The sequence below is a fragment of the Poecilia latipinna genome, unplaced genomic scaffold (assembly GCF_001443285.1).
Source record: "Poecilia latipinna isolate Pla-1442-1.1 unplaced genomic scaffold, P_latipinna-1.0 Scaffold160, whole genome shotgun sequence".
In the NCBI taxonomy this organism is placed as follows: domain Eukaryota; kingdom Metazoa; phylum Chordata; class Actinopteri; order Cyprinodontiformes; family Poeciliidae; genus Poecilia; species Poecilia latipinna.
In genome coordinates, this window is record NW_015112776.1 from 243,693 (window position 1) to 271,192 (window position 27,500).

Here is a 27,500-nt window from a genome sequence, read left to right on the forward strand (position 1 = left end):
CCCTTGGTGCTTTCTTAGTTAGTTTTTTTTTTTTTTTTTTTTTTTTTTTTTTGGGCTTGACAAACACATGGTCAAAGTATTCGGTGAACAAACTCCGTTTAGTGGTGAAGCGGTGGATTCACTGATTGAGAACATATTGAACAATGTTTTTATCTCTCCTTTGCTTCTCTAGGTCATTGTGGAAAAGGCTCCTAAAGCCAGAATAGGAGATCTGGATAAGAAGAAGTACCTTGTCCCCTCTGACTTGACAGGTAACCACTGCACTTAGTTGGCTAACCTATGTATATGAAGTTTGTGTTTTCAACAACTTCTTTTTTTTTTTTTTTTTTCGTCAACAGTGGGCCAGTTTTACTTCTTAATCCGGAAAAGAATCCACTTGCGAGCTGAGGATGCCCTCTTCTTCTTTGTAAACAATGTCATTCCACCCACCTCAGCCACCATGGGCCTGTTGTACCAGGCAAGAACCCTTAACTCAGTTTTGCGACTCGTTGCATTGTCCCGTTTAAATTAAATAAACTCTTAATGTGTTTTTTTTTTTTTTTTTTTTTCTCCTTCAGGAGCATCACGAAGAGGACTTTTTCCTCTACATTGCCTACAGTGATGAGAGCGTGTACGGGAGCAGCCAAAGGGAAATCTGATCTCCTCCTTACCACCACTTTCCCATCTTTCTGAGACCTCCATCGTTCATTCATTTAAATATTAAATATTAAATCCAGCTCTGCAGCCTAGACATCCCAGAGTAAACATGTCAACTGCACTTTCGTCTCTGCTATACGTCACTGCGCTCTCGGTGAACTCGTCTTTATTATTCTGCAGTCTGAATTGTATTTCCTCCACTCTTCGATAACTACTCATTATGTGGTCACTTGGCCAGTTATTTTTTTGCTAGTGTCATAACTGATCATAGTTTAATGAAAGGAAGTAAAAAAAAAAAAAAGGGGATCTAATAATCTTAGAATTAGGCTGTTGCTCCGAGGTTGAGAGAGGGGGTAAAAAAAAAAAAAAGGCAGTAAATCTTGATTTTTAAATCAGCTTCTACATATAATGAAAAGTAACTATTAGCTGCCCAGTTGTGTCGACCTGCTTGGTATAAAAATTGCATTTTGGGTCGAAGGTTGGAAATGAAATTCTGATGGAGTAAAAGGATAACTGTTTTGCAGCAGTTGTTTTCCTAGCAGAAGAGTCTGAAGTGGCGAGACTTGTCTTTTCGTTCCCCGGCCATTAAATTGTTTAAGAGCACATGGCGTCCTGCCTGCATCTGATGTTAGGAGGATGATAGAATTCAGACTACACAGCCATCCTCTGCTTCCAGTGGTATGAATATTCTGTTGACCTGCTATAATTATTGTTAATGTTGTTCAGTTTAGTTGGCTTATTTTCTAAAGGTATTGTAAAGCTGGGCGCAATCTTATTCTTTTTTTTAAGTTTGTCTTTTTTTTTTCTTCTTTTTTTTAATGAAAACACAATTTGATCTCTGTATACAGCTACATTACTGGCTATTTCTCTCCATTCATTACCATAACTGATAAAAAATGTAATGAAAGTCCAGGTGTGTTTTATTGAATGTTACTTTTTGAACCCTGATTTAGACGTTTCTGTCACTGCTCTTGCTTTTTGAGTTTAATGCTCAGTTTGGGGGAACAAATACTATCGGAAAGAATGATAGTAAATTCCACCATTAAAAAAAGATTAGCTTCTTATATGAAACACTGTATGCTCATAGTTCATTTGAACAACAAAGTTTTTTTTTTGACCACTTGTAATCATTTCCTGGGATAAATTCAATTTCAGATTCTTTGACAGTTTGTAATGATGATTGAATTGGACCCAAGCATTGACATGAAAATGTTGATTGCTTAATGAATAAAAAAAAAAGAAAATACTTAGAAAAACTGGAATAAAATGACTGGAAACGGCGAAGTAAATATGAAAATGCAAAATGTGGCTTCTTTGACCTGTCAGGGAGCAAGACAGCCAGCACAGCCTGATAGTCATCCTCAGCTCCTTCCAATATAAGATTTGACTCGGGCAACTAAATTATCTCCTTAAATAATATGATTTGCTTGTCTGCAGTGTTCTCTGTGTGGACAAATTCTTCTGTCATGATGTATAATGGTTGAGTTGGACCCAAGTGCAGAATGAAAATGACAGCTGTTTGCTAATTGGAATAGAAATCTGATTTTAAAAATGACCTTTACATTTAAAAAATTATATTACATTTAAAAAGTTAAATAAAAGTTCATGGAGCAATCCCCTATCGCACCCACAAGCGGAAAAAAATGGGCTACGAGGGAGGCGGGGCACCGAGGAACCGGACCCTGCCCCTCTACACACGGAGACATGCTCTCTCCTGTCCAGTAGGTGGCGGTAATGCACCTGCTTATGCTGCTTACCAACCGTAAAAAGAAAAGAAAAGAAAAGAAGTAGAGTTTTATTTTTTTCCTCCTTGTGCGTTATCCGGAGTAAAACGCTGAAAATAGCTGAAATTTAGGTTCTCATTATACGCATTGCAAAACGACAAAAGTAAGTTTTTCTTCAGTTGTTTTAACACTGTGAGACCGAAGTCACATTAAAGACAGACACAACAAGATGGGCCACGTAGCTTGACAGCTAGCTAGCGATGTCAAAAACGTCACATCTTTAAAGAAAGAGTTTATGTATCAAACATACCTGTACTTATGTGATGGAAATAACATCAAGACAGACGCATTGATATGAATTTTAAATTACCCTGCCTTTGTTCATTTTATGTAATTGATAACAGCTACAGGCGACGTTAGCTTAGCATGTAGCTCGTTGCCGCTTGCTAACTCTGTTTTCTTCACCAGTTTAGACGCAGCTTTGTCAGTAAACATGCATTTAGGGTTTGACTACAAATGTGTGTTTGTCTAGCAACAATAAAAAGAGCATTGTTTCTGATTACCTATATATGTATGCAGGTATATACAGATAATTAGTATAATTTACATTGACCCTAAGGCAGAACCGAATTGAACTCGTTTTTTTTTCCACCAAAACGGCCTTAATGAAGATGGGTAAGCAACAATAGGCTATGGAGACGCAGAAAGAGAGATTTTCCTCATATCTGCAGTTGCAGTGATGCTGCCATGTCACTTTGATCCGCAACCTCTCGGTGATTCTTCCAACACTTTGTTAAATGCATATAATTAAGTCCTGAAGGCATTAAGGTCTATACCATGCAGGTAACCCAGGAATCCTCTGCTCTAAACCATATGAAATGTACAATTTCAATTCCTGTTTTATATCTTACGCTGCTCACAAACGAAAACGCATCCTTTCATGCACTGAAGTATTCTCATGTTGTTTCTTGTGCATTTCAAACATATTAGCTGGCCCCTCCACTGCCTGTCACCATGCCTGCCCTACTGGAGAGACCCAAGCTGTCCAATGCGATGGCCAGAGCCCTCCATAAGCATATAATGAGGGAGAGGGAGCGCAAGAGACAAGGTAAATACAAATTAAACTCGTTCCAACAGCCAGAAGAACTCTAAGTACTGTAATTTCAAGAATAAATTCACAGACCTCTGTTTTTTTTGTCCAATAATTGTCTGAATTTGAAATTCAATTTAAGTTAAACTCTCTCTCTCTCACTCTTTAATTTGCATAGTTATAATCTTCCACTTCCTGAATTTGACCCCTCAGACTGCAGCTCATCAGTTGCTTAGCATTTCTTTCTTATTTTATAAAAGAACATATCTGCTCCACCATTTCTGGTTCAGTCTGCGTAAGCATTTCTGCATGTTTTAACATTTTTTTAGAGGAAGAGGAGGTGGACAAAATGATGGAGCAGAAGCTGAAGGAAGAGGAGGAGCGGAAGAGGACAAAAGAAATCGAGGAGAGGATGTCCTTAGAGGAAACCAAAGAACAGGTCTGTGTGTCTGCTATGTGTGTGTTTTTTTGTTTTTGTTTTGTTTTTGTTTTTGTTTTTTGTTTTAGTTGCATATTAAACCAGAACAGATCCTGTGAAATCAATCTTTTTGTTGCATTAACACCAGGTCATGAAGATGGAGGAGAAACTTCAGGGACTCCAAGAAGAGAAACATCAGCTTTTTCTGCAGCTTAAGAAAGTCCTCCACGAGGAGGAAAAGAGACGCAGGAAGGAGCAGAGGTACCGACCCGCCGGGATGCATTATTCTCTGTTTGAGGTCGCGTGTTTTACCTGCTTTCCTCTACCCTCTTCAGCGATATCACAACCTTGACATCAGCCAGCTACCAGCCCAGTCTGTCCATGCACACAGGACAACATCTCCTCAGCATCCCAGGTGAGAAGACAAACCGACATCCGGGTTACTTTTAGCTAAAAGGTATCGATTCTTGCAGTGATATTGGAAGAGTGAGCACTCCTGGGAAGATTAATCTCTCTTCCATCTTTTATTTATTTGTAGGAAATTATCTTAGAAATGTCTTTGTTCCAATAAGTTACAGACTCTTAGATTTCAGCGCCTGTTCTTGAATTTCTTTGGGCGATGACATGATTTGTTTGCTCTTTGACACCTTTTGGCCTGCTTCTCGTTGTCAGACAGGTTCTGTTTTTGTGGCTTCTTGATTTTTTTTTTAGTCAGCTTGTAAAACTGACTAAAAATAAAAGCAGAGGAAATGCGTCTAACGCATCAGCTTTAATGTTTGGTCTGTCCAGGAAGTCCGGTGAGTCACAGTCGACCCGGCGCCCTGCTGGGAGAACGGAGCAAGCAGCTGTTCCCAGCCTCCGTCATCCCGGTAAGTACAGAACCGGAGAGGAGGCTGAAATAAAATCGTCCACCTGCCAGTTTGTGTTTAACAATAAAAACACCAGAACTACAGAAAAAAAATTATAAGTACAGGCTGAACTATACGGCCTAAAAGTCTAATGTCATCAGAAGCAGATTATTTTATTCAGTTTCCATCTCATTTTTGTGTCAGACCCGTCATTATCAGACGCCCGGGTTCAGCTCCAGCTCAGCAGAACACGGCCAGTTCAGCGGCAGCCAGGGAGTCCACGAGCCCTACGGCGTGGCCGCGTCCCAGCACCCCTCCACCTACGCCCCTGGACCCTCTGTACCCGTTAGCTTCGCCAGCAGCTCTCAGATCAGAGGTGAGGAACTTGATTTGCTTCGCTTTTTGTTTTTTTTAAATGTGTGTTTGCATTGTTCCACTGATCTCCTAACATTTTGATCTCCAGGAGCGTCTGCTTTCCAAGCCATGCAGTACCTCCCTCACCAGCAGACAGGCTATCCTGTTCACAGCCACTTCCCCTCCCAGCCTGGTGAGTTCTGCTGACCTGAGAAACGAGCGGCCGCAGCCCAGATGAATAGCAGAAAAATATCAACGCGACTTTATTTCTGACGGACTAAAGAAATCGATTTGACGCGTTAAAAGCCGCGACCTGTCACGTCTCTTGCAGGATTCATCTCTGGAGCTTCGATACCCCTGCAGAAGCAGCTGGAACACGCCAACCAGCAGTCGGGCTTCACGGATGCAGTGAGTCGAGCCTGTTCAGTTCATACAACAGATCTGATAATCACACCGAATATGTGTATTTACCAGACCACTTGTTTTTGTTTTTTGTTCTTACCTGATGAATGGTTTCGACTGTCGGTCGCCATCGCTGTGGCTCGGATTTTTAAATCTAAAAATTCATATTCAGCTTGGATTTCTCTACTGATGGAAAATGCAACCCGGTCTGCTTACGGTTGAAGTTGTAGTCCGGTTTGACCTGCGGCGTCGGCACTCGTAGCTTATGGGTTACTATGGCAACGTGTCCCACGAACCCAGGCTTGTTTTCTGCAGCCACCCACCTTTTGTTTACGCTGGGTCTTCCAGGATAAAAATGTTTTGATCATTAGTGCTAAGCCCAGAAACATTGACTCTAACGTTAACGTTGCTTCTGTTGACCTTAACTTCCGTTTTACGTAAATCTGATTGTGGTTTTGTTCCGTTTCCTGTCCCGTCAGGGAGCTTTGAGGCCCATGCATCCCTCTGCCATGCATCCTTCTGCTTCAGGTCTGCTGCCCACACCCATGGTCCAGATCCCCACAGCCAAGGTGAGGCTTCCCCACCTCCTGGCTCCCTCCTGGGTCGCCTCTCATTTTTTGTAATTTAAACAGCTTTTTGTGATATTTTGTGTTTGCGTCTTCAGGCTTCGTTTCAGAGCTCCCCACAGGGGGCCCCCCGTCATAGCTTCCTCGCCCACAGCCAGAGTGGGCAGAGGTTCTACCACCACAGCAAGTAAAGCCCGGTCGCCTTCATCTTTCTTCTTCTGCTGCAGCTTCACCACTATGAGGAGGAACCTGTGGTGGATCACTCTGGATTTAAAATAAAAACATAGATTGATTTGTGCCATAATGACTATAATTTTCACAGTGTAGTTATTTTGACTTTTAATAAGCTAACAAGAAAAGCTAGGATTCACGTGGTTCCGTTGTTTTTCCTTGCTTTCGTTTTTTTCCCCACAACTTTTAATGAATAACATTTGTAGATATTCATTAAAAGTTATGCTGCGTAGAGCCTTGTGGCCAGCAGGGGGCGCACAAGAGCATTCGAGTCAAACTTATGTCGGAACTTGATGTCTGTTAAGTCTAGAAAGGATGGGCATACTTTTAAATTTACTCAGATACCAAATTACCGATTTTAACAACTTTCTACGTTGAACCTCCAATCTTGTGGAATGTTTTAATTTTTCCAACTTACAATTTGATAATTTCATACAGAAACCACCATAAAACGGCGACAAAAAGACGAGGAATTTGTGAATTAGTTCTGATGAAACTGGAAATTTAAAGGTTTTTAAAAAGCTATAATAAATTAATATTACCTGCAACATACAATTCTTATGACATCTTTAGTTGTCAGCCTTTTGTGTAAATCCAGGTTATTTGGACTCAGGTGCTAAAGCTAACGGCTAGTTAGCTTTAGCAAGCTAACGGTTAGTTAGCTTTAGCAAGATAGACTAAGACCAGCTTTGACTTTTACTGCCTTCAACATCTTCGATCTCAAAAACATCAGAAGATTATGTGAAGAGTTTTCTGTTAACTTTAAGTCATTGTCAATTTTTGATTAAATTATTACAAAAAAAAGTAAATATCAGCACATTAGAAACGAAGGTTGGAGACGGCGCGCCACCGAAGACCTTCCTGTATGAAACACAAAACACATAAAGCATTTTCAATCAGAGCAAATATTACGAAGGAAGAAAAAAAAATCCCAATATTATGTTTAAATGGACATGTTGAAGTTTTTTTGTTTGTTTTTTTTAAAAATACATTTATATCAGCTACTCCAACCAGGAACGCGTCAGATGTTTCAAGAAGATCACTGGTGCACCGCCTCCCGCCTGCGTTTCTATGTGAAATGAACAGAACCTCGTTCCACAATAAATCCTCAGTTCTCCTCTCAGAAGTGGTTCTGCTGGTTCCTGCTGTGAAACGGACCTCCAGACGTGGCCCGGCTCAGTTGAAAGGAAACTTATTTTGAAGCCGGTCTGAAACCATTTCATGGTCTTAAACGTGCGTCAAACTGTTATTTTTCTATTAAGCCGACCTGTTTTCTTTACTCACAGGTGGTTAGATTCACTCTGGTGATCCCCACTCAGGCTCGTGAACTTTGTGTTAATACTTTGGAGCGTTGCTGTTTGTTTTGTCGTCCTCTGCGGCATTAACTGGCTTAAAGCATTCGTTTAAAACTGGCTAAATAAACAATAAGTCACAGTCATCAGTTTGCATCATCTTTATTACGTTTAGCTTTGTTTTTGTTGTTGTTGTTTTTTTGTATGTGTGTGTTGCCCTTGCGGAGATTCTGCACGGTTCGGCTGTACGAACACAAGAGACGGAACCAAACTTGCCAAAGATTGTCCACAGATCCTGGATCAGGACCTGGGAGCTCAATAAATAACATTTGTTTGTCTTCAGACAGCCAGGAAGGTTTCCGCACAACATCTCCTCAATAAATAACTTTGAACACCGGCAGAATACACTCATCATCTCTCTGAAATCGTTTTCGGTTTCGCTGTAGATCTGGAGGTGAAGCCCTTGATTCAGCAGAGGTTTGTCAAACAGAAGAGTGATTACAGCTCGTCCCTGAAGGTGGCGCCGCTACACAACATTTGTGGATCCACTCTGGGACTCCCGTCTGTGCATGTACATCAATAATGTTTTTTTTTTATTATTATTTATATTTTTTTGTTGTTGTTTCCAGACATTTATTCAAGTCGTCTAGTTGAACCCAAAGAAGAGGCGGAAAGAAAGAAAGAGACAGACAGAGAAGGGAGGGAGACTAGCTTGGACGATGCATTAGCCTCTCCTTTTCCTCCAGGTCCAGTGCATCTCGTTTGTATCTGAAACGGATTTAAGCAGAGGAATGTTTTGATCAGTTACTCTGAGTAGCTTGGTTGCTCAATGCTTTTCTTACTCCGAGTGATTTCTTGGGATGGCTGCTTTTTACTTTTACTTGAGTGAAGACATGTATCATTACTTTGACTTTCTGGATACTCTGCCCAATGTGAGTAACTTTACCCGATGAAGGAGGATGAGCTGGTTTTAACCAAAAAATCACCACACACACACACACACACACACACACACACACACACACACACACACACACACACACACACACACACACACGCGCGCGCGCGCCTGCAGCTTTTGTTGAAGTTCAATATGTTTCATATCAAAGGAAACTGATTTGGAAAAAATTTTCTTTTGCCTAATTTTGTTATTTTGTAATTATGTACATGAATTATTTTCAAAAGCAAAAATGTTTTTTTACGTCTAATTATGTAATTTTTAAATATTAAAATGATTGATGTTTTAATCAGTTAACTTTTTTAACCAAACACCTTTTTTACTTTATCTTGAATAATTTCTTGGTTGTCTACTTTTTACTTTTACTTAAGTAAAAATATGTAGATGTAGTGCTACTCTTTGACTACAATTTTTTGGGTATTCCACGCCCCTCTTATTAAATATGCATAAACATCAGCAGTTTAAAGCAGCAGGTTTTAGAAAAACATTTTTACCTAAACTCCAACGCATGCTGGCGTCTGGTGACAAACGCATAAAACATTTTACAGATCAAACTTTCTCAGGCCGCGTTGGGTCAGTTGCGTTTACCTACTGTGGCTTATTTCCCCAAGGCTTTTATACCGACTGCAGCTTCCTCGTCCATTGCATTTAGAACAGTGATCTGGAAAAGAGAGAGGAGGGGACTGGGAACGTTTCTTTGGAGGAAAGGCTGCAGCGGAAAAAAGAGCGCGCGCCGAGGCGATGCTACCGACCAGGATCTCCTCTCCGGCTTCGTGTCTGCTCTCGATCTCCTTTCCCAGGTCTCCCTCGGGAAGCTTCAGGTCCTCTCTCACCTCCCCGCTGTCCTGGAGCAGGGAGAGGTAGCCGTCCTGGATCCCAATCAGCTGTGAAAGAGGAACACGAACTTGTGATCTTTTTCTTGTGTTCTGCACTGCGTCGCGTTAACCACACACAGGAAGCGGCTCCACTAGAGCATGCGAAAGGGTCAAAAGGTGACAACGTACCTAAAAATGCTCGCATGACCCGAGTTACATACATCTCCAGCACCGGGAATGCGTGGTTTCACTTTAGCAGGAAACTCAACACCTGCTGCCTACAGTTTGGCAAGCTGTGTGGATTCCCCATCCAGCACCACGTTTTAGCCCAGTCTGTCCTGCACCCACTAACCTTTATGTTCGAATGTTTAGTTTTATACATTTCCAACTGCATCCACTAGGGTACGAAGATACAACAGCATAAAAATGGGGCATCTAGTGATTTACTTTTGATATTACCTCCCTTCTTTAAGTCAGACAAAGTTGGTATTAAACATTAATTTTCTTTATTTTAATGATATTTATAGATGTTTCTCAAAGTTCGACCAGCCAGTCCACATTCACAAAATCAAACACAACATGGCGTCAGTGAACTGGGTCGCCTTTGTGTTGGTTTATGCAGAACAAAAGTTCTCATTGGTGCTGTTATAATGTTTAAGTCTTAAAAGAAAAAGAAGCTTTCAGACGTCGACTCACCTGGTAATCCATTCGTTTGATGTTGGGGACGTCCATGTTGTGGGTGGAAGGACAAATGTCTTCATACTTCTTACCGGAGAAGATGTCGATGCCAACCAGGTGAACCTGCGCAGGCACAGAAGACACACAGAAACATTTATACAGATATCTGCAAAACACTGTTTAGAGGGTGAGCTGACTTCTCTGATTTAAGTCAGGATTTTGTCATGTTAAAGCTAAAAAAAAAAATTGTTGGAATGATAACAGTATAACAAAAATGCTTGGAGTGTTGCTTTGTTTCATTCACGAATGTTTGAGAAGTCCTTGAATCTCCCGTGGCAACCGTTTGGGGGTGACTAAACACTTGCTCTCACAAGGCGCCGCCTGTTTCCACAAAACTCCTCTTTAGGTCCTCACAGAGCTCCTCTCTGCCTCACTCAGCTCCTTCAGACTAGTGGCAGCAGCAATTAGCAAACACCTGGTGGAACTGTGAGTCTGCCGAGCTAATGACCTGATTAATGACCTGATTAAAAGCATAATGAGAAGCTTTGTTGTGATGTCTTGCTAATGGCGGCACGTCAGAGAGAGTAGGAGCTTCTTAAAGCCCAATTTTAAGGTGTCAAATTGCAAAGTCAAGTGTTTTTTTTTAAGTCATGTTTGATACATGCAGAATTTTTTTTACAGCACAGTTACTTGATTGTGCTATAATAATCCTGGACAATACATAACGCCGCCCCTTTAAAACACCTCTGATCTGAAACACTCAGGTTTTATAGGGACTGACTGTTCATCAATATTAATGAGAGAGGATTTAGAGATGGATCACCACCTGACAGGTCCACGATGCATAACCGTTTGCTCTAAAGTGGATCTGAAACTTTTCGTATTGATAAAACTAAATGTTGTTGTGATCAGATCAAGGTATACATCAACGCCTTTTTCACCTTTGTTGAGAAATGCCTCATTAATATCCTGTCCAGGTTTGTTTTACGTCTGTAATAAATTCTCCCACAAGCTATCAGGAGATTTTAACTGAACTGTAGAAGAAGAGATTCTTTATCTTTGAACTCCTTACTCCACACACATAAGGAGAACAGAGCAGATTGATGTCACGTGCAAAACTCCCAACAAAACTCCTGCAGCTCCTTCGGTGTTGCTTTTAGCTTCTTGTCAGCCTCTCTTGACACGTTTCTGTCAGAAATATGAGGTTTCTGTCATGTTTTCATACAAGTTTTTATACAAATGATCAGTGACCGTCGTGAGTGTGCCCCAGCTGATTTATGTCCTGCAGTAGACTTTTTTTTTTTCCTACTCTTCTTCCCGACTCATACTTTGGTGCAATACGTTCATTTTTATCCTTTGAAGTCGTTCTGCTTTGGCCAAGCGAAATGAAGGAATATCTAAAGTATCTACAGTTAATCAGATTCACTCTTCGTGGAAGACCGAATGCAGAAATTAAATCAAAAGCTGACTCAGTTACGTCCTAGTTTAAGTGTCTGCGTATTTATGTAGCTATTTCTTCTTTATCTGGCAGACTTGTTCATTTTTCAATTGTACTGTACAATACAAATGCATGAAAAACACGTTAAAACGGTTCATCGGAGAACTGCATAACAGCCGAAACACTGAGTGCCATTAAATCTAGACTAAACCCCCACCTGTATACAGTTGCCAATTTATCTGATCCTGCATTTTTGTTTGTTTGTTTCTTACCTTGGCGTGACCGTGCTTGCCGGTTTTGGAGGTGGACATCTCGACGATCTTGCAGGGTCGACCTTTGAGCACCACGAAGCCGTTTTTGCGCAGCGCGGAGCACTGCATGGGGAAGGTGGCAGACGCCCCGGCATCACCGGTCTGGAAGTCCAGCTCTGCATCCGCCATGGCTGCTGCACAGGCAAACACACACACTCATCAAAAACAAGCCGTTTTTTTTTTATGAATCTCAGTGGTTAGACTGTTTTTTTTCTCTCTCTCTCTTTTCTTTTGCTATCTTTAAGATGCTGTAAAATGAAATGCTGGTTTTAAATTGAAAACCTTTAATATTAAAACTGAAAAAAAAAAATCACCCTCGTTCACGGCACACTTACTAAATCTCTATCTTGCAGCAGCAGCTTCTCCCACTGCATGTTGAAGGTTCACATGCAAACGTCTCACTGAAGGATCCGTTTCACACCTTTTAAATGCACATTTAGTCATTTTTATACAAAACAACCAACAAGTGAGGGGAATTATTGCAGCATAGCAAAGATTAGTACTTTCACCTGAACACACTTTTAAATTGGGTGATTTTACTCACTTCACTGTAAGTCGAGTTACATCGGTTAGTTGTTGTCCATGTAATTTACAGGTAATGGACTGCAGTAAATATTCAACAATTATTGAAATAATTCAGTTTTGATGTGCCTTCAATACACTTGGTGACACTTAAATGCTCAGTAGCGGCATGTTATAAAGGTGTGGAGGCAGTAATGCAGGTTCAGTCCCGTAGAAATGACTAAAGTTGCTTCAAGGCTAAAACTTTTACAACAAAACCTGAGACATTAGTAATACATTTATGGGGCTTTTTTTCCAGCTGGATGTACAATGTGCTATCTGGACTCTGTGTTTACAGTGACTGTTGATAGTGTTTTCGATCACAGTGTCATGTGGATGAGAATCTGAATCACTTCTGGATATTTGTCATTAGTTTCCTTTTTTTTTTCTTTCACCTCATTGGCTGTTCCAGGCCTCTCTGTAAATGGTATAAAACACTGGTAGTGTGTTACATATTTAGATTTTTTTTTTTTTTTTTTTAAGTTGTGTAAATTACAGTGATCCTATTAAACCATTTACAATGTCCTGGACGAGCCGTGGTTGTGTTTCTCAATATTTCTGCTCTCGATATGTTTCTTAAAGTAAAAATCCGTCAGCATTGCCTCATAGATCCGCGCTGAGTCTCTCTCCTCTGACTGCGGCCCTCAGCGGACCGGCATGCCGCCTGCCTGCACCCAGGCTGAGGCCCTCCTGGTTGCCACAGCCAGCCTTTAGGAGCTAAAGTGGCAGCTATGTTATTGCTCCCTCCCCCCCTCCCCCCCATCCTCCCAGTAACACTCACAGGAACCAGCAAACAGCTGAACACTAATGTAACTGCGGCTTCCGGCAGGCAGCGCCTTGCAGACCCGAGACCAGCTGCTCTCCCCCCGCTGGATGGACCAAAAATGTTGGCTGTATTTATTTATCTTTAAATCCAATAACAAATCACCTAAAGGAGAGACGCACTAAGAGCGCCTGTCTGCAGCCTGTCTTGTGCGGAGGAAACCTCCTGCCCAGGCGCAAACACGCCCCTCTTATTGGACGAGGAGAACTTACTCCGCTGATAATGGCTCTGCTCCTCCGCTGTGGTCACTGTCCGGCCCGGCCTCTGCTCCTCCAAAACGATGTCGCGCCCACCTTTTTTTTTATTTTATTTTTTTTTAATTATTATCAGTTAGTCTTTAGCTGGTGTTTTTATTATTTCTCTGACTCATTCCTTCCCCTTCAGTGTTGTCCAGACTGCTGTTTGCCTCCAGCAGAGGAAGGCGACCACTCCAAGCAGCCGCCGGGCCGAAACGCATCCAAAGCCCGCTTGTTTGTACGATGTGCAGCCTCTCTCTCTCTCTCTCTCTCTCTCTCTGTCTGCTGCTGTCATCCAGCTCCCCAGCACCGCTTGGACATAATAAACATATAAACATCGACAGAAACCACTTCCTGTTGGCTCTACCACAACAAAACACTCACAAAACTCACAGTACACTGCTTTTCTTTGACTTGGCTATATCGTCTTTATTGAGATATAATAAGGAATATATGTGAGAAATATTTCTTTTATTTTGCGTCATGGTTCTACATATCAAGTTATTGATATGTAGAACTACATAACTCCAGTGACTTTTTGGACTTACAATGGCTCTCAATATATATGAAAATGATAACTAATGTTTTTATAATACGGAATAAACGTACAGATTTTTTTTTTTTACAACAGAATTACATTAAAAAAATACCCTTGATATTTGCAGATCTGTTTTTCCTGTCGATTGCTTGGAAACTTTGTTGTATCATTTTCCGCAAACTATGTCTCAAAGAAGAAAGTTTTATCCATCCGCTTTTTGCAAGAGTTCTATTTGCTTTATGCAAATAACAGAAATAAAATGGTGGCTCTGAAAAAACAACAACAAATTTCCGAGAGGAGAAATTTATTAAAAGTCATAAGTTGTCATTTTTATCAAAAGATTATGTAACATATTCAAATCTAAGCTATAGCCTTATGCGGCTGGATTTAAATGAATCCTTGGATTGTAAATGTTGCAGACTCCTGAATCATTAAATTATTTATTTAAAAAAAAAAAACATTTGACACAGTATAAATCACCTTCTGTCTAATTACTTCCACCAAGACTTTTCAATACGCTTTCTCCACAACTTTAGATCTGGTCAAGTTTGACTTACATTTACCTCTTTAAAGAAACTCAGCATCTAATTTATCTTTTGGATAAATGTTTTTCTTTTCTTGTTGCTCTACATCCACACTGTCTACATGTTAATTTACTAGGACATATGGACCAAATTTAGGTCGAATTTGACGCACATCGATATCAGAAAACCAGCTTTTTTAATGATCATAACAGTATTGCCTCACTCGTGTTCCTACTTTTAATACAAAGGTAAATCGTCACTGTATCTCTGTGCTTAATTCCCCGCTCTCCTCCCTCACCGCTGAAAGACTTTTATTTTGAAGAGCTGCCGCTCTTCCTGTTAGCTGCTGGCTAACTGGCGGTAGCTTGACGTCTCCGTCATGCAGATGCCCGTTAAAGAAACCTCAACAAGCTGATGTGTATCGCACATGGACCATTCATGTTTTCTCTTCCTGGACTCTTACTGTGTGATAGATGCTACACTCTGTGCGTTTACAAAGTCAGCAAAGTATTTGACACACATTGTTTTACGCTGTGAATCTAAATTACAAATGGCGCCCTCTACTTCTGTTTTGATTTTACGATTTCTCTGCGGATTCAAGCTAAAAGGTGTAAGTCTGTTGCGCACCTTATTAAAATGACACATTATTGATCAGGATGCAGTTGGAGAAGCTCAACGTGTGTTTTCATACACTCTCCTGCATCTTAAGGAGTCGACTCTCATCCCCACAGTCTTTCCTGCTTTATTTTATTGTATTCCCTCTCCCCACCAGGAATCTCAATCTATATTTGTAACTATTTTCTTGCTCTGGACTCATGGCCACAAGTGTGCAGCAAATGGTGCTGCTGAACTTGGCTCTTCTCAGAGGGGCTGAGTTAAATTTAGAGGTTTGAAACTGGAGTGCAGTGACCTATGCAGGCTGCACTTAAAGGCAAAATGTGAATTAAGCTACTGCTGTTCTATAAAGGCAACTTTTAATGACAGATCGCAGAGATTAAAAAGAAATGTGTTTTTTTTAAAGCATCTAACAATAAAATCTAATTGAAACTTTGACAGTCGACTTTTCTGAGTGATATCAGCATGGCTATGTTAGCAGGCACTTATGAGGTTTAGGAGGAAGCTGAAGAAAACAGATTAAAAACAAAGCATGCACATGGACATCATGCAAACTCCATACAGAAAGTGACTCAAGGATGCTGAACACCAACACCCTGTACCACAAATAAACAATTGAATGGATGATTAAAACTTTAGTTTTATACAAATCTCAAAAATAGCCTATAGAGAGTAGATTTTGATGTTTGTAGCACCAAAAACACAATCAGGAAACACTATAAGCAGGGAAGTCCTAATCTATTCACCTTAAATCAATTCAGTTCGTTTACACCGAGTTAATTTTCTCTCCATTTGATTTAGTTCTGTTAAATTCAGTTCAGATCATTTCAGCTTAATCCAACTTCACTTCCCTTCGATTAGGTTCAATTCAACTCTGGTTCATTCAGTTCAATTCCAGTTCACTTCAATTAATTCAGTTTTGTTTAGTTCAGTTGTTTCTGGACCACCTCCATCAGTTTAGCTAATCAAGGTTTAATCAATTTAATCTCAATTCAATCTGAATTTAATTTCCACATAGTTAATTTCCCGTTCTTTTTCAGCTCGGTTTAATTAAGTAATTCAGCTTCATCAAGTTCAGTTTATTTTAGTTTAGTTCATTTTCAGTTATATTTTTTCATTCCCTCTAAGTTTAGGTCAACAAAGTTTAATTGAGTTAGATTTGGTTTAATTTAGGTAATTTCGATTCACATCAAAGGTATCAGGGTAATTTCTGTAAAATCACATGACAGTTTTAACATATTTTCAAATGTGTGTTTTTTTTTCAAGCAGTTAAACTAAATCCAGTTGTAAAACAATTTAAAACAGGAGATTATAATCCGGTGGCTCGTTACAGGCTGTCTTGAACACCGGATTGAAATTTAACAGCATTTTCCATTTAAAGTCTGCATAAAAACGTGCCATAAACTCGATTTAGATCAAACTTTCTTCCACTTCCGGTGGCAGAAATCATCTCCTCTCACCCTTACCTGTTCCCCACCTGCCACTGTTTCCCGTCCAATTTGCCGACTTCTCGCAGCCAATCGGTTTCCAGCTCGTGCCCGAGTGAAACCAATGAGGGCGCGGCTTCCGTCCGGCAGCGCGACGTGACGTCGAGATAAAACCTTAACCGAGGCGGGCAGAAAAGTTTCAAGAAGAGTAGGGGAGTAACAGGGAAGGGGCGAGAGCAGCGGAATCAGCAGGAGCGGCAGTCCCCAAACTAGAGCAGCAGGAGCGAGGATGAGCGACGCCGAGGCGCCGAGCGCTCCACCACCAGCCCCGGTGGGAGACGAGCCTCAGCCGGAGAGGAAGGTTATAGGTGGGTGCAGAGAGAGTGGAAGAGCCGCAAACCAGTCTGGTTAGTTGTTTTAGGGCGCATTGCCTGCGTGAAGTCCCATTCTTAATACTTGTGCACTTTCATAGTCTTGAGCTATGTTGCGATCCTTTGACGTCTGAAAGTTGTGAGGATGGTTGGGCAATCCCATTTACAAGCACTGTAAACAAATAATTATGGCTTCATTTACAGGGTGACACGTGTTGGTACTTATAAACACCCAATCTCCATATTGTAGAAAGAATTCAATTGATACATGTGTTTATCGCATTGAGTGCGCCTCATTTTTGTGGCAAATGAGAAAGTTATATTGCTCTCCTGACATTGTGAGCACACGACCCAGATATGAAGTCCTCACAGCTGCAAATCATTTGCCTAAGCAACACATGGACCAATTAAACGATATCAGGTGGACTCCAGCAGAAACTGCTTCCTGACAAAAGCTCAAATCATTGTTTGATGAATCATGTCTCTTGCCTTTTGCCTCCTGAAGGTGTTAAACAGGTTGTATCGTTGCTCCACTTCCCTCCCTCGTGACCCAGATGAGACCTGGTTTCAAAGTCTGACTGTTAATGATTGATGATGAGGGCAAGATAACAGCATGGTTTCTGTAAAATGGCCTGTATATCCATGTCTTATGTAAAAAGGAGGGGGGAAAAAACAAATTTGTTAAATCTTCTGTTACAGCCACGGCAGTTCAAGGCACAGTGAAATGGTTCAATGTCCGTAACGGCTATGGCTTCATTAACAGGTACCACTTTATATAATGCGTTACTATAAGAATCCCCCAATCTGGTACAACTGCTAAACTATCATTTCTTGCAGAAATGACACTAAAGAAGACGTCTTTGTTCATCAGGTAGGATTAAGTTTTGGTTCTTCATCCTGCTTTGATTGTACCATTCCTTTGACTGATTTCTTCTTCCAGACTGCCATCAAGAAGAACAATCCTAGAAAGTTTCTCCGAAGTGTTGGAGACGGGGAAGTCGTAGAGTTTGATGTAATTGAAGCAACTAAGGTGAGGGCGAAGGAGTGTTTGGGTTGTTCTGGCATCGAAAGCTCTAGCCTGTTCAAGAACTGGTGTGTTGTCCCAACAGGGCTCGGAAGCGGCCAACGTTACGGGTCCGGGTGGTATTCCGGTTAAAGGCAGCCGCTATGCTCCCAACAAACGGCGTTTCCGTCGGCGGTTCATCCCCCGCAACCCTCGTCCTGCAGACCAGAGTACACCAGCCGATGGCCAAGCTCCTGCACCAGAGGGGGAGCAAATGGAGGAGATGAGGCCTCCACCCCGGAGACGTAGGCCACGCAGGCCGCGGCTTAGTACCCAAAATGTATGGTAAAGCAGAATGAACATTTAGGGGTTTTTTTTTCTTTTGTTTTACTTTGGCGTTAATTAAATTTTACTGGAATAACAGGGGGAGGTTGTAGAGGAAAAAGATGGAGTTGCTGAAGGTGATCAGACACAGCAGATGCCACAAAGGCGCAGATTCTACCGTCCCTACCGCAGGTAACCCTGAAGTCGTACTTGAATGTGACGATGTCCATACAGTTTTTTTTTGTTTTGTTTTAAACTCTCTTTCCCCATCAACCTAGACCCTTCCGCCCTCGCCCACCTGCAGATCAGTCTGCAGCTGACCAGAAACCTGTGGCTTCAGAGGAAGGCAAGGAACAGCAGGCAGAGGTAAAACAGGTGGAGTCTCCTGAGAGTGTCCAGACCAACGGCGAGACGCCAACAGAAGGCCAGAAACCACGCCGGCCGTCCAGACGGCGCAGGCAGAGGAACTCTGAATCCTCAACATCAAAAGCAAGTTCTTTTTTTTTTTTTTTTTTTTTAAACAAAACTCCTCTGAATAAGTACTTCTGTTAAATGTATTTGTTTTTTGTCTTGCATGAAGAATGAGACGGAGAAGTCTGGCTCGGAGCCTGGGTCCCCCCCTCAGAGCACAAATCCAACAGGGGACAAATCTACACCCAGATCGTCAAAGTTGTCTCCGAAAACCTCTCCTAAAACGCCAAAATCTCCTGAGGTAAAGCGTTGAGCATAATAAAGTGTTCTTGCATGTTTCCTGTGACGCATTGTAATTTGTTTGCCCTCAGGCGGAGGTCGCCCCAGAGGTTGAAGCCCAAACAGAGTGATTGCACCCAGGCTTGTCTCAGACCCTCAGCCCCCAGGGGGAAGATGGGACCTGATGCCAAAGAACGCTGAGTGACTCTGGATTCGGACAGTTCGAGATTGTGCTGCTCGTGCATCACGGGACAAACGGGTGGTCTCTTGACGGACGTGGACTGGTTTAAAGTCGAATGCTGGCATTAAAGGGATAAAAGCAATTTTTATGGAGTCTTTAAGGACATTTTTTAAGTTTAGTCTTTAGTTGAAACACAAAGCATTTTTTTTTTTCTTTTTCTCAAACCAGGATTAAAGACCAGCCTAATCCTCGTTCAGGATTAGAGGCATATGACGTTTGGTTCTTCACCGTTTGAAATCCCTGTGCCTCCTTTGCGTTTTTCTTGTAGGTCCTGAATTTGAGAACTGGACCTCTTTCACAACATGCACTGCTCTCCCCTCCCCTCACACTCTCCCTCTCTCTCAACTTGTTTATAGCAACTGGTTGGCGAGGAGTCAGCAGGTTAGAAGGTGATGCCGATGGGTGTGTGATTAAAAAGTTAAAAACCTCTAAGCCGGGGGGAAGGGGGGGAAAGGACAACCTGCTTGGTGGCTCTGTCATTCCAACCCCTCTTAGAAGAACATTTTCTTTAACTCACCAGATAAGGGTAGATCAGGTATTCAGAGGAACCAGCCTTGTTTTTTATTTGGCTTTTTAATTTGATTTGAGGGGAAACCCAAGCAGGTGTGCAGCTGGTGGTTTGCATTGGGAGTCGGTTTAGTTCTGGTACCACCTGAATCGGTTGAAGCGTTGTGCTCCTTTCATCTCTGGCTTTGGATGGACTGATGGGGGAGGGGGGAGAAAAAAAAACTTTATTTCTCGAGTTTTAGGTTTCCTTTTTGTTGGAGGGGATTATGTGCAATGTCGGTGCTTGGAATGCCAATAAAACATGTTTGCAAATATCATGACTTTGGTTTAGTTTTGTCTGACTAGGATGGAATAATATGGAAATGAAGAGGCTTTTGTACAGTTATTTACATCACTTGTATAACCACAGCATAAAATTACAGGTCCACTGAAAAAAAAATCTCAATACAAATATTCAGAAATGAGCACAACAGAACACACACACATTGATGCAAAGACTGTACATGAACTACAAAATAAATCTTAATCTCTAACCTCACTGAGCATCCACAAAAAAAAGCATACACCAGCTGGAGTGCATACAGAGTAGAAACTTTAGACCCGCATACCATGACATGAACGCTATGTACACAAGAAGTACCAAAAATGTTTTCCCAAATCTCTGGAAAACATTAAAACTTAAGAAGGGAACACGTGTGTAAAGAATTGACTGATGCAGGATTCCTACAGTGTGGAAGTTTTGGGGTGAAATGTTTAGTTTTTCTAAACTTGTTCCATTTTCTAAAGGGTTTGCTCTGACTTTTTGTGTCCAACTTTGGGTATTTTTAACCCTTAAACCCATCAGGATTTTGGTTTTTCACTTGTTAGCTGAACAGACTCAAATTGTCATTCTGAGTCTGTTCTAGCTAGTTCAGACTCATCTATGCTATGCTCAGATGGGAAGTCGGTTCCAGCAGTGTTTTGAGGAACAGACAGATTAGAGCTGTGCAGTAAATCTAATCAACGTGGCTTTAATGCAATATCTGCTCTGACTCGAGGTCTGCATGCCAATAAAATTGATGGTCAGGTTTTAGTCTGTGTAGCTTATTGATCCAAGCTTCATCAGCAGGAAGCTGTGAAGGAAAAAGTCAGCAAACTGTTTATCTGAACTTATGTGACTGTAATATCAACAGTATCACAATGTTTCCCTACAAATACGGCTCAACTGCTCTTCAAATATCAGCTGAATAAAAGTTAAACTTCCCAAATATCCAAAACTTTAATGAAAATATGGGGAAAAAGGCTGATAAACGTGTGAACGCTTCGTTGCTTGATTTTTACTGCATTCACCAATTTAAAGAGGCATTATTACGCAAAAGTTTCGAGATTTCTTTTTTAGATTTATATCATGTGATTCCCTCTTCAAAAATCATGCATGGTGTGGTTCTTCAAATCTTTCATGAGAAATCTTTGAATCTCCAGTAGCAAACCATTTGGGGTGCCCTAACGCTCCCTGGAACTGCAAGTCCCAAGCCAAGCTTCCACCTCATAGAGCTCTCTTCCCCACTCGGCTCCTTCAGACTAGCGGCAGCAGCAAGCAGCAAACAATTGGTGGAGCTGTGCGTCTGCCGAGCTCATCATACAAACGACTTCTCAGTGAAAAGCTGGTAAAAATGTTTTCAAAGGCTTGAAAGAGGAATGTTGTGATGGCGGGCTGACAGAGAGGGAGATTCTTAAAGAGACACAGGCCCAATTTCAATGAATTAAATATTGTAGACACATTTCCTATGTCATTTTTGATATATAGCATTTTTAAAACAACTGAAGGTAAGATTATTTGATTGTGCTCTAAAACGAGACTATGTGCCAAGAAAATACATAATACTGCCCCTTTAATATCAGATGGTAAAGCAAACTAGTTAAGAAACTAACTTTTTTCTGCAATAGAGTGTTTCCAAAGTCTCTACAGGAACCCAAATCAGCCTTACTCTAACGTGTTCCCATCTTAAGTGAAAACTATAAAGTTACGTCAACTTCCTACGTCAGTGATGTCCATTTTCAGTCCCCAAGACCCAAATGTCCCACAGGTCTCAGATGTTCACTTGGTTGAACACAGTGCAAAGCAAATTAATTATTACCAAGCATTTGCAGGACATGATGTTGAGAAGGTAGCTCAACCACTCACATCTGATTTGGTCTTTCAGAACTGAAGTTGGACACCACCGTCCTACAGTACCTGTACCTCCGTTCGCCGAAGTCTTTCTTTATAAAGTGCAGGAATTCCAAAATTTCCCCATCTTTCAATGCTGCGTCTGAGTTCATCAGCACTGAACGAAATCATCTCACACCGACAGTCAATGCCTCTGTCTTTTTCTTCATCGGTGAGTCTCTAACCCAAAGGCTTTGAGCTGTCAGAACCACCAGTTAGCGAACTGCTGTGGTACCAGCAAACGACGGCTCCAGAAACTTCCATACTGTCACACACTTATCTTAACACTGCTTTGGCACCACAAGCTATATCAATATGACTACAGATCTCAAAATATGTCAGAAAATAAAAATTTTGGAGTAGGGTCCGTACACAAACTTCACCTTAAATTGTACTCAGTTTGTTTTTTTTGGTTTTGTTTGGACTCTTCAGTTGATGCTTTCATCGCCCAGGTAGTCCAGCTCTGTGCTGGGCTTGTCCAGCTCCATGTCCATATCCATCATGCCAGCCGCTGAGTGCTGATTAAAGTTGGCTGCAATCTGGTCGAATGTCTTTCCCCGGGTCTCTGGCACCCGAAAGAACGTGAAGATGAGGAAAAAAAGGAGCAGCACTGCGAAAATCAGGAACACGTAAGGCCCACAGAGATCCTGGGGAGGTAGATTTAGGAGATAGCGTGAATTTATTGGGAAAAAATGTCCAAAACATTTGCAAGACTCCATATTTTGGAATGCTGATGGTACTCACCGCAACGTACTGGAAGCCCATGCCGATGATGAAGTTGGCGGTCCAGTTGGAGAAGCCCGCCACAGCCATGGCAGCCGGCCTTGGGCCTTGAGAGAACAACTCAGCCACAAAGAACCAAGGAATGGGACCTGGACCCACCTCGAAGAAGGCCACGAAGCCAAAGATAGCTAGCATGCTAATGTAGCTCATCCAAGGAATGCTGTCCTGTCAGGTGGAGGAAACGAGGCAGTCAGCGGTTTATTGGGCTTGGTAACACTGGTAGACAAAAAACAAGTAAGAATTCAACCTGAATGTTAGCGTTACTTACCAGTAAAGCCAAGGCTATGGTCATAATAATGGCAGAAATGCACATTCCTGCCAAACCCAACATGTGAAGTGTCCGCCGACCCATCCGCTCCACGAGGAACAGCTGTTTATTTCAGGAAGACAATGAAAAAATGTAACTTTTATTCATTTCTGAGCCAAATGTACAAAGTTTGTTCTGTCAGTGCCTTATTGATATGTTGTTGTTTTTTTTTACTAAAAAATTGAGACTTACAAGGTTAAGCTAACATTGCTAGCATGTTTACAAACTCAGCTTTCTAGTTTTGATCAATTATTAACTGACAAAAGCTGACCAGAATAGACTGATTTTTAGTTTGACTGAATACTAAAAATCAGTTTAACTATTTCAGTTTGGTCTAGTTCAGGCATGAACTAGAAATGCTAGCTGAATGCTAGCAGCTACAAAGGCTAGCTGAAGTTTAGTATTTTTGCAGTGTGAGCACACCGACATTACCGGGTCACATTAAGCACAACACCCTTCAGTGTGGACAATATAAGAATCAAAGCAAGATAATTTTAGTATCAGGTGTTTAATAAGAAAGTCTGAGGGAGCACAGATATGCAAGAAGCTGTGAATGAGGAAACTGGTGGAGGGTCTACACTGTGGTGTAGCATTTATTGTGAGGCTCTTGCCTTGCAGAGCTCAAACTTATTTCTTATCCCAGTTTGGTGGATATATGCCTCCACCAATGGTTTAACATGTGGAATATTACATTTCTGCTTCTTTTAAATGACAACTCAGCTGGATAATGGACTCAACATGAAAACGATTGACCAGCCTCCTCTTATCTTATTTACTCTTTGATAACAGAGTTAAACACAGAAAGAGACACACTTGTTGATTTAATGTGGCTCAAAGCAAGGCTGTATAAAGTCTCCCAAATACTTTAAACGTTACTGCGAGGCTACCAGCGAGCCAGGACACAGACATCTCACCGAGACCACAGTGAAGGCACAGTTTACAACTCCGGCTCCTATTGTGGCGTAGACCGGACTCTGGACTCCTGCCTTCATGAAGATACTGGTGGAGTAGTAGAAAATCTGGAGGCGGGATTAAACAGATCTGAGTTACCGCTGAGACCCGGGTCAAGTTTTGGGACTTGATTAATGCTCTGAGTAAAATCAAAACTCAACTGCATTGACTCCAGAGAGCTGCTGGGAGAGCTGCAGCAGGATGGAGACGACGATGGGCTGGCGGTACAGAGGCGAGCGGAAGAGCTCTAGGATGGAGACTTTCCTCTCCATGTCCATCCTCCTCTTCTCCTCCTTCATCTCTGCTAGCATGTCACCCACCTCCTGCCGGCCTGTTAACCTCCTCAAGCCTGTCCAGAGGACAAATGGGAGGAGTTCAGACAATCGAGAGGCAAAGAGGAGTTTCAAGAACAACGTGTGGGACGGCGGTTCCACCCACCACTCTTGGCATGATGCTCCTGACTCCGAATGATGTAGAGGAATCGAGGACTCTCGGGGCAGAAGGGCAGCAGACCCATCTGCAGAACAGTCGGTACCACGGTCAAACCCAGCAGAACGGGCCAAAGGTCCTCACTGCCCAGCAACATCTCCAGACCCAGAATCTTGTCAAATAGAAGAAAAAAGGCGGCGTTAGTGATGCCTGGACGATCTCAAGCACACATCTGCTTTGAACTTGTAGATCTAACAGCAATGTGGGGAAGAGAGTCACTGTGTTGGAAAGAGAAATTTACCACGGCAATACAGGACTGTCCACTATTACCTAGAGAATAAAGTTAAACCAAATTAATCTTTCACAGCAGGACAATGATCTCAAACTAAACAAATCTTTAATTTGAGTAAATCAGTGACGGAATAAAACCAAATATTAAAAAAACTGTACATTTTCATTCAATCACATATCTCCAACTATACTTTTTTCTTGGTAATTCATGGGTTTGTGTACTGCCTTGGTGTTAAAAGTAAGGCACAAATACATTAATATGTCTGAAGTACTATTCAAATTGGAAAGGCTAGAGAACCCGCCTTAAAGTACGGCACTTATACGTGTTGGCCGACAAGATAAGAGTCTTGAAACTGTGGTGAAAGTAAAAAAAAATTAAAACATTTATTTTCAAAACACAAAGAAGAAGGAACCAGAGCAGGAGATCAGTATGAGTCCTAGTTTAGGTTGAGGATCAGTCTGAGTTATCATGGATAACCGGTAATTTTAGGACGTTTTGTCCCAGCCTCCTCCTTCGGCTCGTTTACATTTTAAAAAAATATAAATGATTGCTCAACGCAACTAATGCAGCAGAACAGAGTTGCATCTTTGTAAAGTTTGACAATGCTTTTATTTCCCAGGCGGCCAATAACACGCAGTCACACCTGTGCTATAAGAATCCCAGTGACTATGGCCAGTTGGTGCAACGTGCCGAGTGCACCTCGGAGACTTGTAGGAGCTATCTCCCCCACGTACATGGGCGTCAAACCAGACGCAAGTCCTGCGCAAAGAAGGAAGAGATGAAAAGAAAGACAGAAGGTCGGCATTTCAAATAAGCGACAGATTAAACCAGAACAAGCTGGAGAACTCGAGCGGTTTTTACATTTTAATGAATGAAAACTGAGAAAGGAAAGATAGAAACAGAACATTATCTTACCACAGTAGGCCCCAATGATGAAACGTCCCAGAATCATCATTTCAAAGGAGCGACAGACCTTAGACATTCCCATCAGACTCCCAGCAGCGAAGGCGAACAAATTGTTGGCGAGCATCGCTTTCCTCCTGTAAGAAACATAAAAACTGTCATCATGGTGTCCAGAAGGGTGTCTGATTCAGTTCCCGTGATACTGGAACGGGTTCTGCTTTGTTCCCAGAACTGCGAACTTGACACCAGATTCATTTTGGCCTCTAGAGGGCAGCATCCCACAAAAACACAGAGTCTTGGAGTCTATTTGTGATGCGAACTGCTAAAGGGACAATGCAAATATCTGTGAATGCTTATTTCTAACAAACAAATAAAAAACTCACAGAAAATGTTAGTCATCATAATTTATTGCCTGCTCAGTATGATTTTTAGTCATCGACAGGATGAATAGAGTACTGTGAGAATGAAAATCCCCTAAAATAGTTAAAAAGAATGATGCAATTTAAATAAGAGCTTTACTTTAAAATGTTCAGTCAAGTTCCTTAATGGCTGAAAAGAAGAGATAATTTTGCTCTTCCAACAAATGTATTAATTTATCATTTTTGATACAATCAGCTTGACTTCCTAGACAGAAGAGATTTTTTTTATCAGTTAGCTCTGAATCATCAACTGAATTTCATTTTTGCTTTAATATATTCTGATTAAATTGAACTTCATGTTATTTGACAAGATGTCAGGATATTACTGGATAAAATTGAGTATATCTGAATTACATCTAAGCTGACACGGACGCTGCATGTTTCACTATGAGTGAGATATATATATATACATATATATATATCTTTTTAGATAGTATTTTTATTGGTCTGTGCTTTTTAGATTAACTGAGTTAATTATTTTAGATCCGTTTCAATTAAGTGACTTTGAGTGATTTGGTTGTGGTTTTAATTCAATCTGAAATAGTGACATGAAATTTAATGTCAGCGTTAGCTACGACACGAGGGAGACAGCGGACAGCTTTAACAGAACTGTGACTTTCTAAACCAGACGTACCCACTGGTGGGAGGGCAAACTAAACAAAAACCATAAAAAAACTTGTTTACTATTGATATGTTTCTAGAATTTATACGTATTATATAGTTTATATATGCCCCAAATAATATAAAGTTTGTGTTCCAATTATTTAGCCGTGTTAATCCGTCCGTCCATCCATGATGATGGGACTCATCCTATCTCTAAGGCTGAACTGAGTGACTCTATGGAGTAACCATGGTAACGAACTACTATAAAAACTGCTACTATAAAAATGTGAACTACTATAAAAATGTGTTGCTTAAATCTCTGTTAACAAAAACAAAAACTAAACATAATCATATCTGCAACCTGTTGTCACCGCCTTTCTGTTTCAGATAAAAGCAGTCAGATAAAGAGCGGCGAGGAATTTGACTTTTTCATGATGTCATTATATCGTCAAGCAGCCCAGTGTGGATATTTTATAAGAGTACAGCAAAACTACTTTTAATCAAGGAAAAGTGTAAATTTTCTCTCCTCCCTGTACTTTATGTTCTGACTTGTTGTTAAAAACATCATCTGTGGTCCAATGAGAGTTGATCTGCGTCTGCTCTTTGACTTCTGAGGTCACAGCAGCTTTTCCACCAACACCAGAGGCAGCTGTGCTTCGAGGAAGACATGCAGCCTGACCTGCTCTGTGCCCCGACCCTAGACTCCCAGCTCTGTTATGCCCACCCCCCGTTTCACCCATCGTGGTTTAGGTTACAGAGGGAAACTTGGACGGCAGACATCGTGGACAGAGAGGAACTTAGACCCCATGTTTTGTCTTTCAAAGGGCAGCGTTTGTGTTTTCCAGGCACATAGTGGCATTTTATAGCATAATCTAGTAACTATGTTAACTTCAATTGTTATAATAATACTATATATATATATATATATATATATATATATATATATATATATATATATATATATATATATATATATATATATATATATACAACATATATAAAAA

General features: G+C 41.2%; 5 protein-coding genes across 6 annotated transcripts in view; 3 read left to right on the plus strand and 2 right to left on the minus strand.

Annotated features, from left to right (window-relative positions):
- gabarapb (GABA(A) receptor-associated protein b) overlaps positions 1–757 on the plus strand; it is a 5,955-nt gene extending 5,198 nt beyond the window's left edge. The window contains exons 2-4 of the mRNA XM_015029689.1: positions 173–251; positions 339–457; positions 558–757. Of these exons, the coding sequence (XP_014885175.1) occupies positions 173–251; positions 339–457; positions 558–638 (279 nt within the window). The 3' untranslated portion in view covers positions 639–757. The remainder of the gene's footprint in view (positions 1–172; positions 252–338; positions 458–557) is intronic.
- Positions 758–2,229: 1,472 nt separating this feature from the next.
- gps2 (G protein pathway suppressor 2) lies at positions 2,230–6,411 on the plus strand. Its single transcript, XM_015029686.1, has 11 exons — positions 2,230–2,523; positions 3,351–3,468; positions 3,780–3,889; positions 4,017–4,129; positions 4,204–4,283; positions 4,658–4,737; positions 4,921–5,092; positions 5,180–5,263; positions 5,402–5,478; positions 5,952–6,041; positions 6,137–6,411. Exons 2-11 carry the CDS (start codon positions 3,375–3,377, stop codon positions 6,227–6,229), a joined length of 993 nt encoding a protein of 330 aa, XP_014885172.1. The 5' UTR covers positions 2,230–2,523; positions 3,351–3,374; the 3' UTR covers positions 6,230–6,411.
- A 1,345-nt stretch (positions 6,412–7,756) lies between these two features.
- LOC106945770 (eukaryotic translation initiation factor 5A-1) lies at positions 7,757–13,688 on the minus strand. 2 transcript variants are annotated; one of them, XM_015029688.1, is made up of 6 exons: positions 13,358–13,688; positions 11,723–11,895; positions 10,031–10,135; positions 9,272–9,403; positions 9,112–9,180; positions 7,757–8,329 (listed from the first exon to the last, which is right to left on the minus strand). In XM_015029688.1, exons 2-5 carry the CDS (start codon positions 11,888–11,890, stop codon positions 9,118–9,120), a joined length of 468 nt encoding a protein of 155 aa, XP_014885174.1. In that variant the 5' UTR covers positions 11,891–11,895; positions 13,358–13,688; the 3' UTR covers positions 7,757–8,329; positions 9,112–9,117. The 2 variants fall into 2 exon arrangements, with proteins under 2 accessions (XP_014885174.1, XP_014885173.1); XM_015029687.1 differs by having other exon boundaries at positions 9,108–9,180; positions 13,358–13,687.
- Positions 13,689–16,535: 2,847 nt separating this feature from the next.
- On the plus strand, positions 16,536–19,933 carry LOC106945773 (Y-box-binding protein 2-A). The gene is made up of 9 exons (XM_015029691.1): positions 16,536–16,853; positions 17,556–17,619; positions 17,694–17,727; positions 17,797–17,886; positions 17,966–18,199; positions 18,284–18,375; positions 18,462–18,672; positions 18,764–18,895; positions 18,966–19,933. The coding sequence occupies exons 1-9, from the start codon at positions 16,775–16,777 to the stop codon at positions 19,002–19,004; spliced, it is 975 nt and encodes a 324-aa protein (XP_014885177.1). The 5' UTR covers positions 16,536–16,774; the 3' UTR covers positions 19,005–19,933.
- A 1,051-nt stretch (positions 19,934–20,984) lies between these two features.
- LOC106945772 (solute carrier family 2, facilitated glucose transporter member 4) overlaps positions 20,985–27,500 on the minus strand; it is a 16,566-nt gene continuing 10,050 nt past the window's right edge. Inside the window, exons 4-11 of the mRNA XM_015029690.1 lie at positions 25,487–25,611; positions 25,215–25,330; positions 24,289–24,451; positions 24,012–24,199; positions 23,814–23,918; positions 22,861–22,962; positions 22,554–22,757; positions 20,985–22,456 (exon numbers count right to left, since the gene is read on the minus strand). Coding sequence (XP_014885176.1) covers positions 22,238–22,456; positions 22,554–22,757; positions 22,861–22,962; positions 23,814–23,918; positions 24,012–24,199; positions 24,289–24,451; positions 25,215–25,330; positions 25,487–25,611 — 1,222 coding nt within the window. The 3' untranslated portion in view covers positions 20,985–22,237. The remainder of the gene's footprint in view (positions 22,457–22,553; positions 22,758–22,860; positions 22,963–23,813; positions 23,919–24,011; positions 24,200–24,288; positions 24,452–25,214; positions 25,331–25,486; positions 25,612–27,500) is intronic.

Bases quoted from the DNA above. Each gene is read 5' to 3' on its own strand.
- gps2 (XM_015029686.1), top strand. From the start codon at position 3,375: ATGCCTGCCCTACTGGAGAGACCCAAGCTGTCCAATGCGATGGCCAGA. The intron at 3,890-4,016 runs GTCTGTGTGTCT...CATTAACACCAG, and splicing joins TAGAGGAAACCAAAGAACAG to GTCATGAAGATGGAGGAGAA. The intron at 5,093-5,179 runs GTGAGGAACTTG...TTTGATCTCCAG, and splicing joins CAGCAGCTCTCAGATCAGAG to GAGCGTCTGCTTTCCAAGCC.
- LOC106945770 (XM_015029688.1), bottom strand. From the start codon at position 11,890: ATGGCGGATGCAGAGCTGGACTTCCAGACCGGTGATGCCGGGGCGTCT. The intron at 9,404-10,030 runs GTGAGTCGACGT...CCTCTTTCACAG, and splicing joins TCAAACGAATGGATTACCAG to CTGATTGGGATCCAGGACGG. The intron at 9,181-9,271 runs GTCGGTAGCATC...TCTCTTTTCCAG, and splicing joins AAGCCGGAGAGGAGATCCTG to ATCACTGTTCTAAATGCAAT.
- LOC106945773 (XM_015029691.1), top strand. From the start codon at position 16,775: ATGAGCGACGCCGAGGCGCCGAGCGCTCCACCACCAGCCCCGGTGGGA. The intron at 17,887-17,965 runs GTGAGGGCGAAG...TTGTCCCAACAG, and splicing joins ATGTAATTGAAGCAACTAAG to GGCTCGGAAGCGGCCAACGT. The intron at 18,376-18,461 runs GTAACCCTGAAG...CCATCAACCTAG, and splicing joins TTCTACCGTCCCTACCGCAG to ACCCTTCCGCCCTCGCCCAC.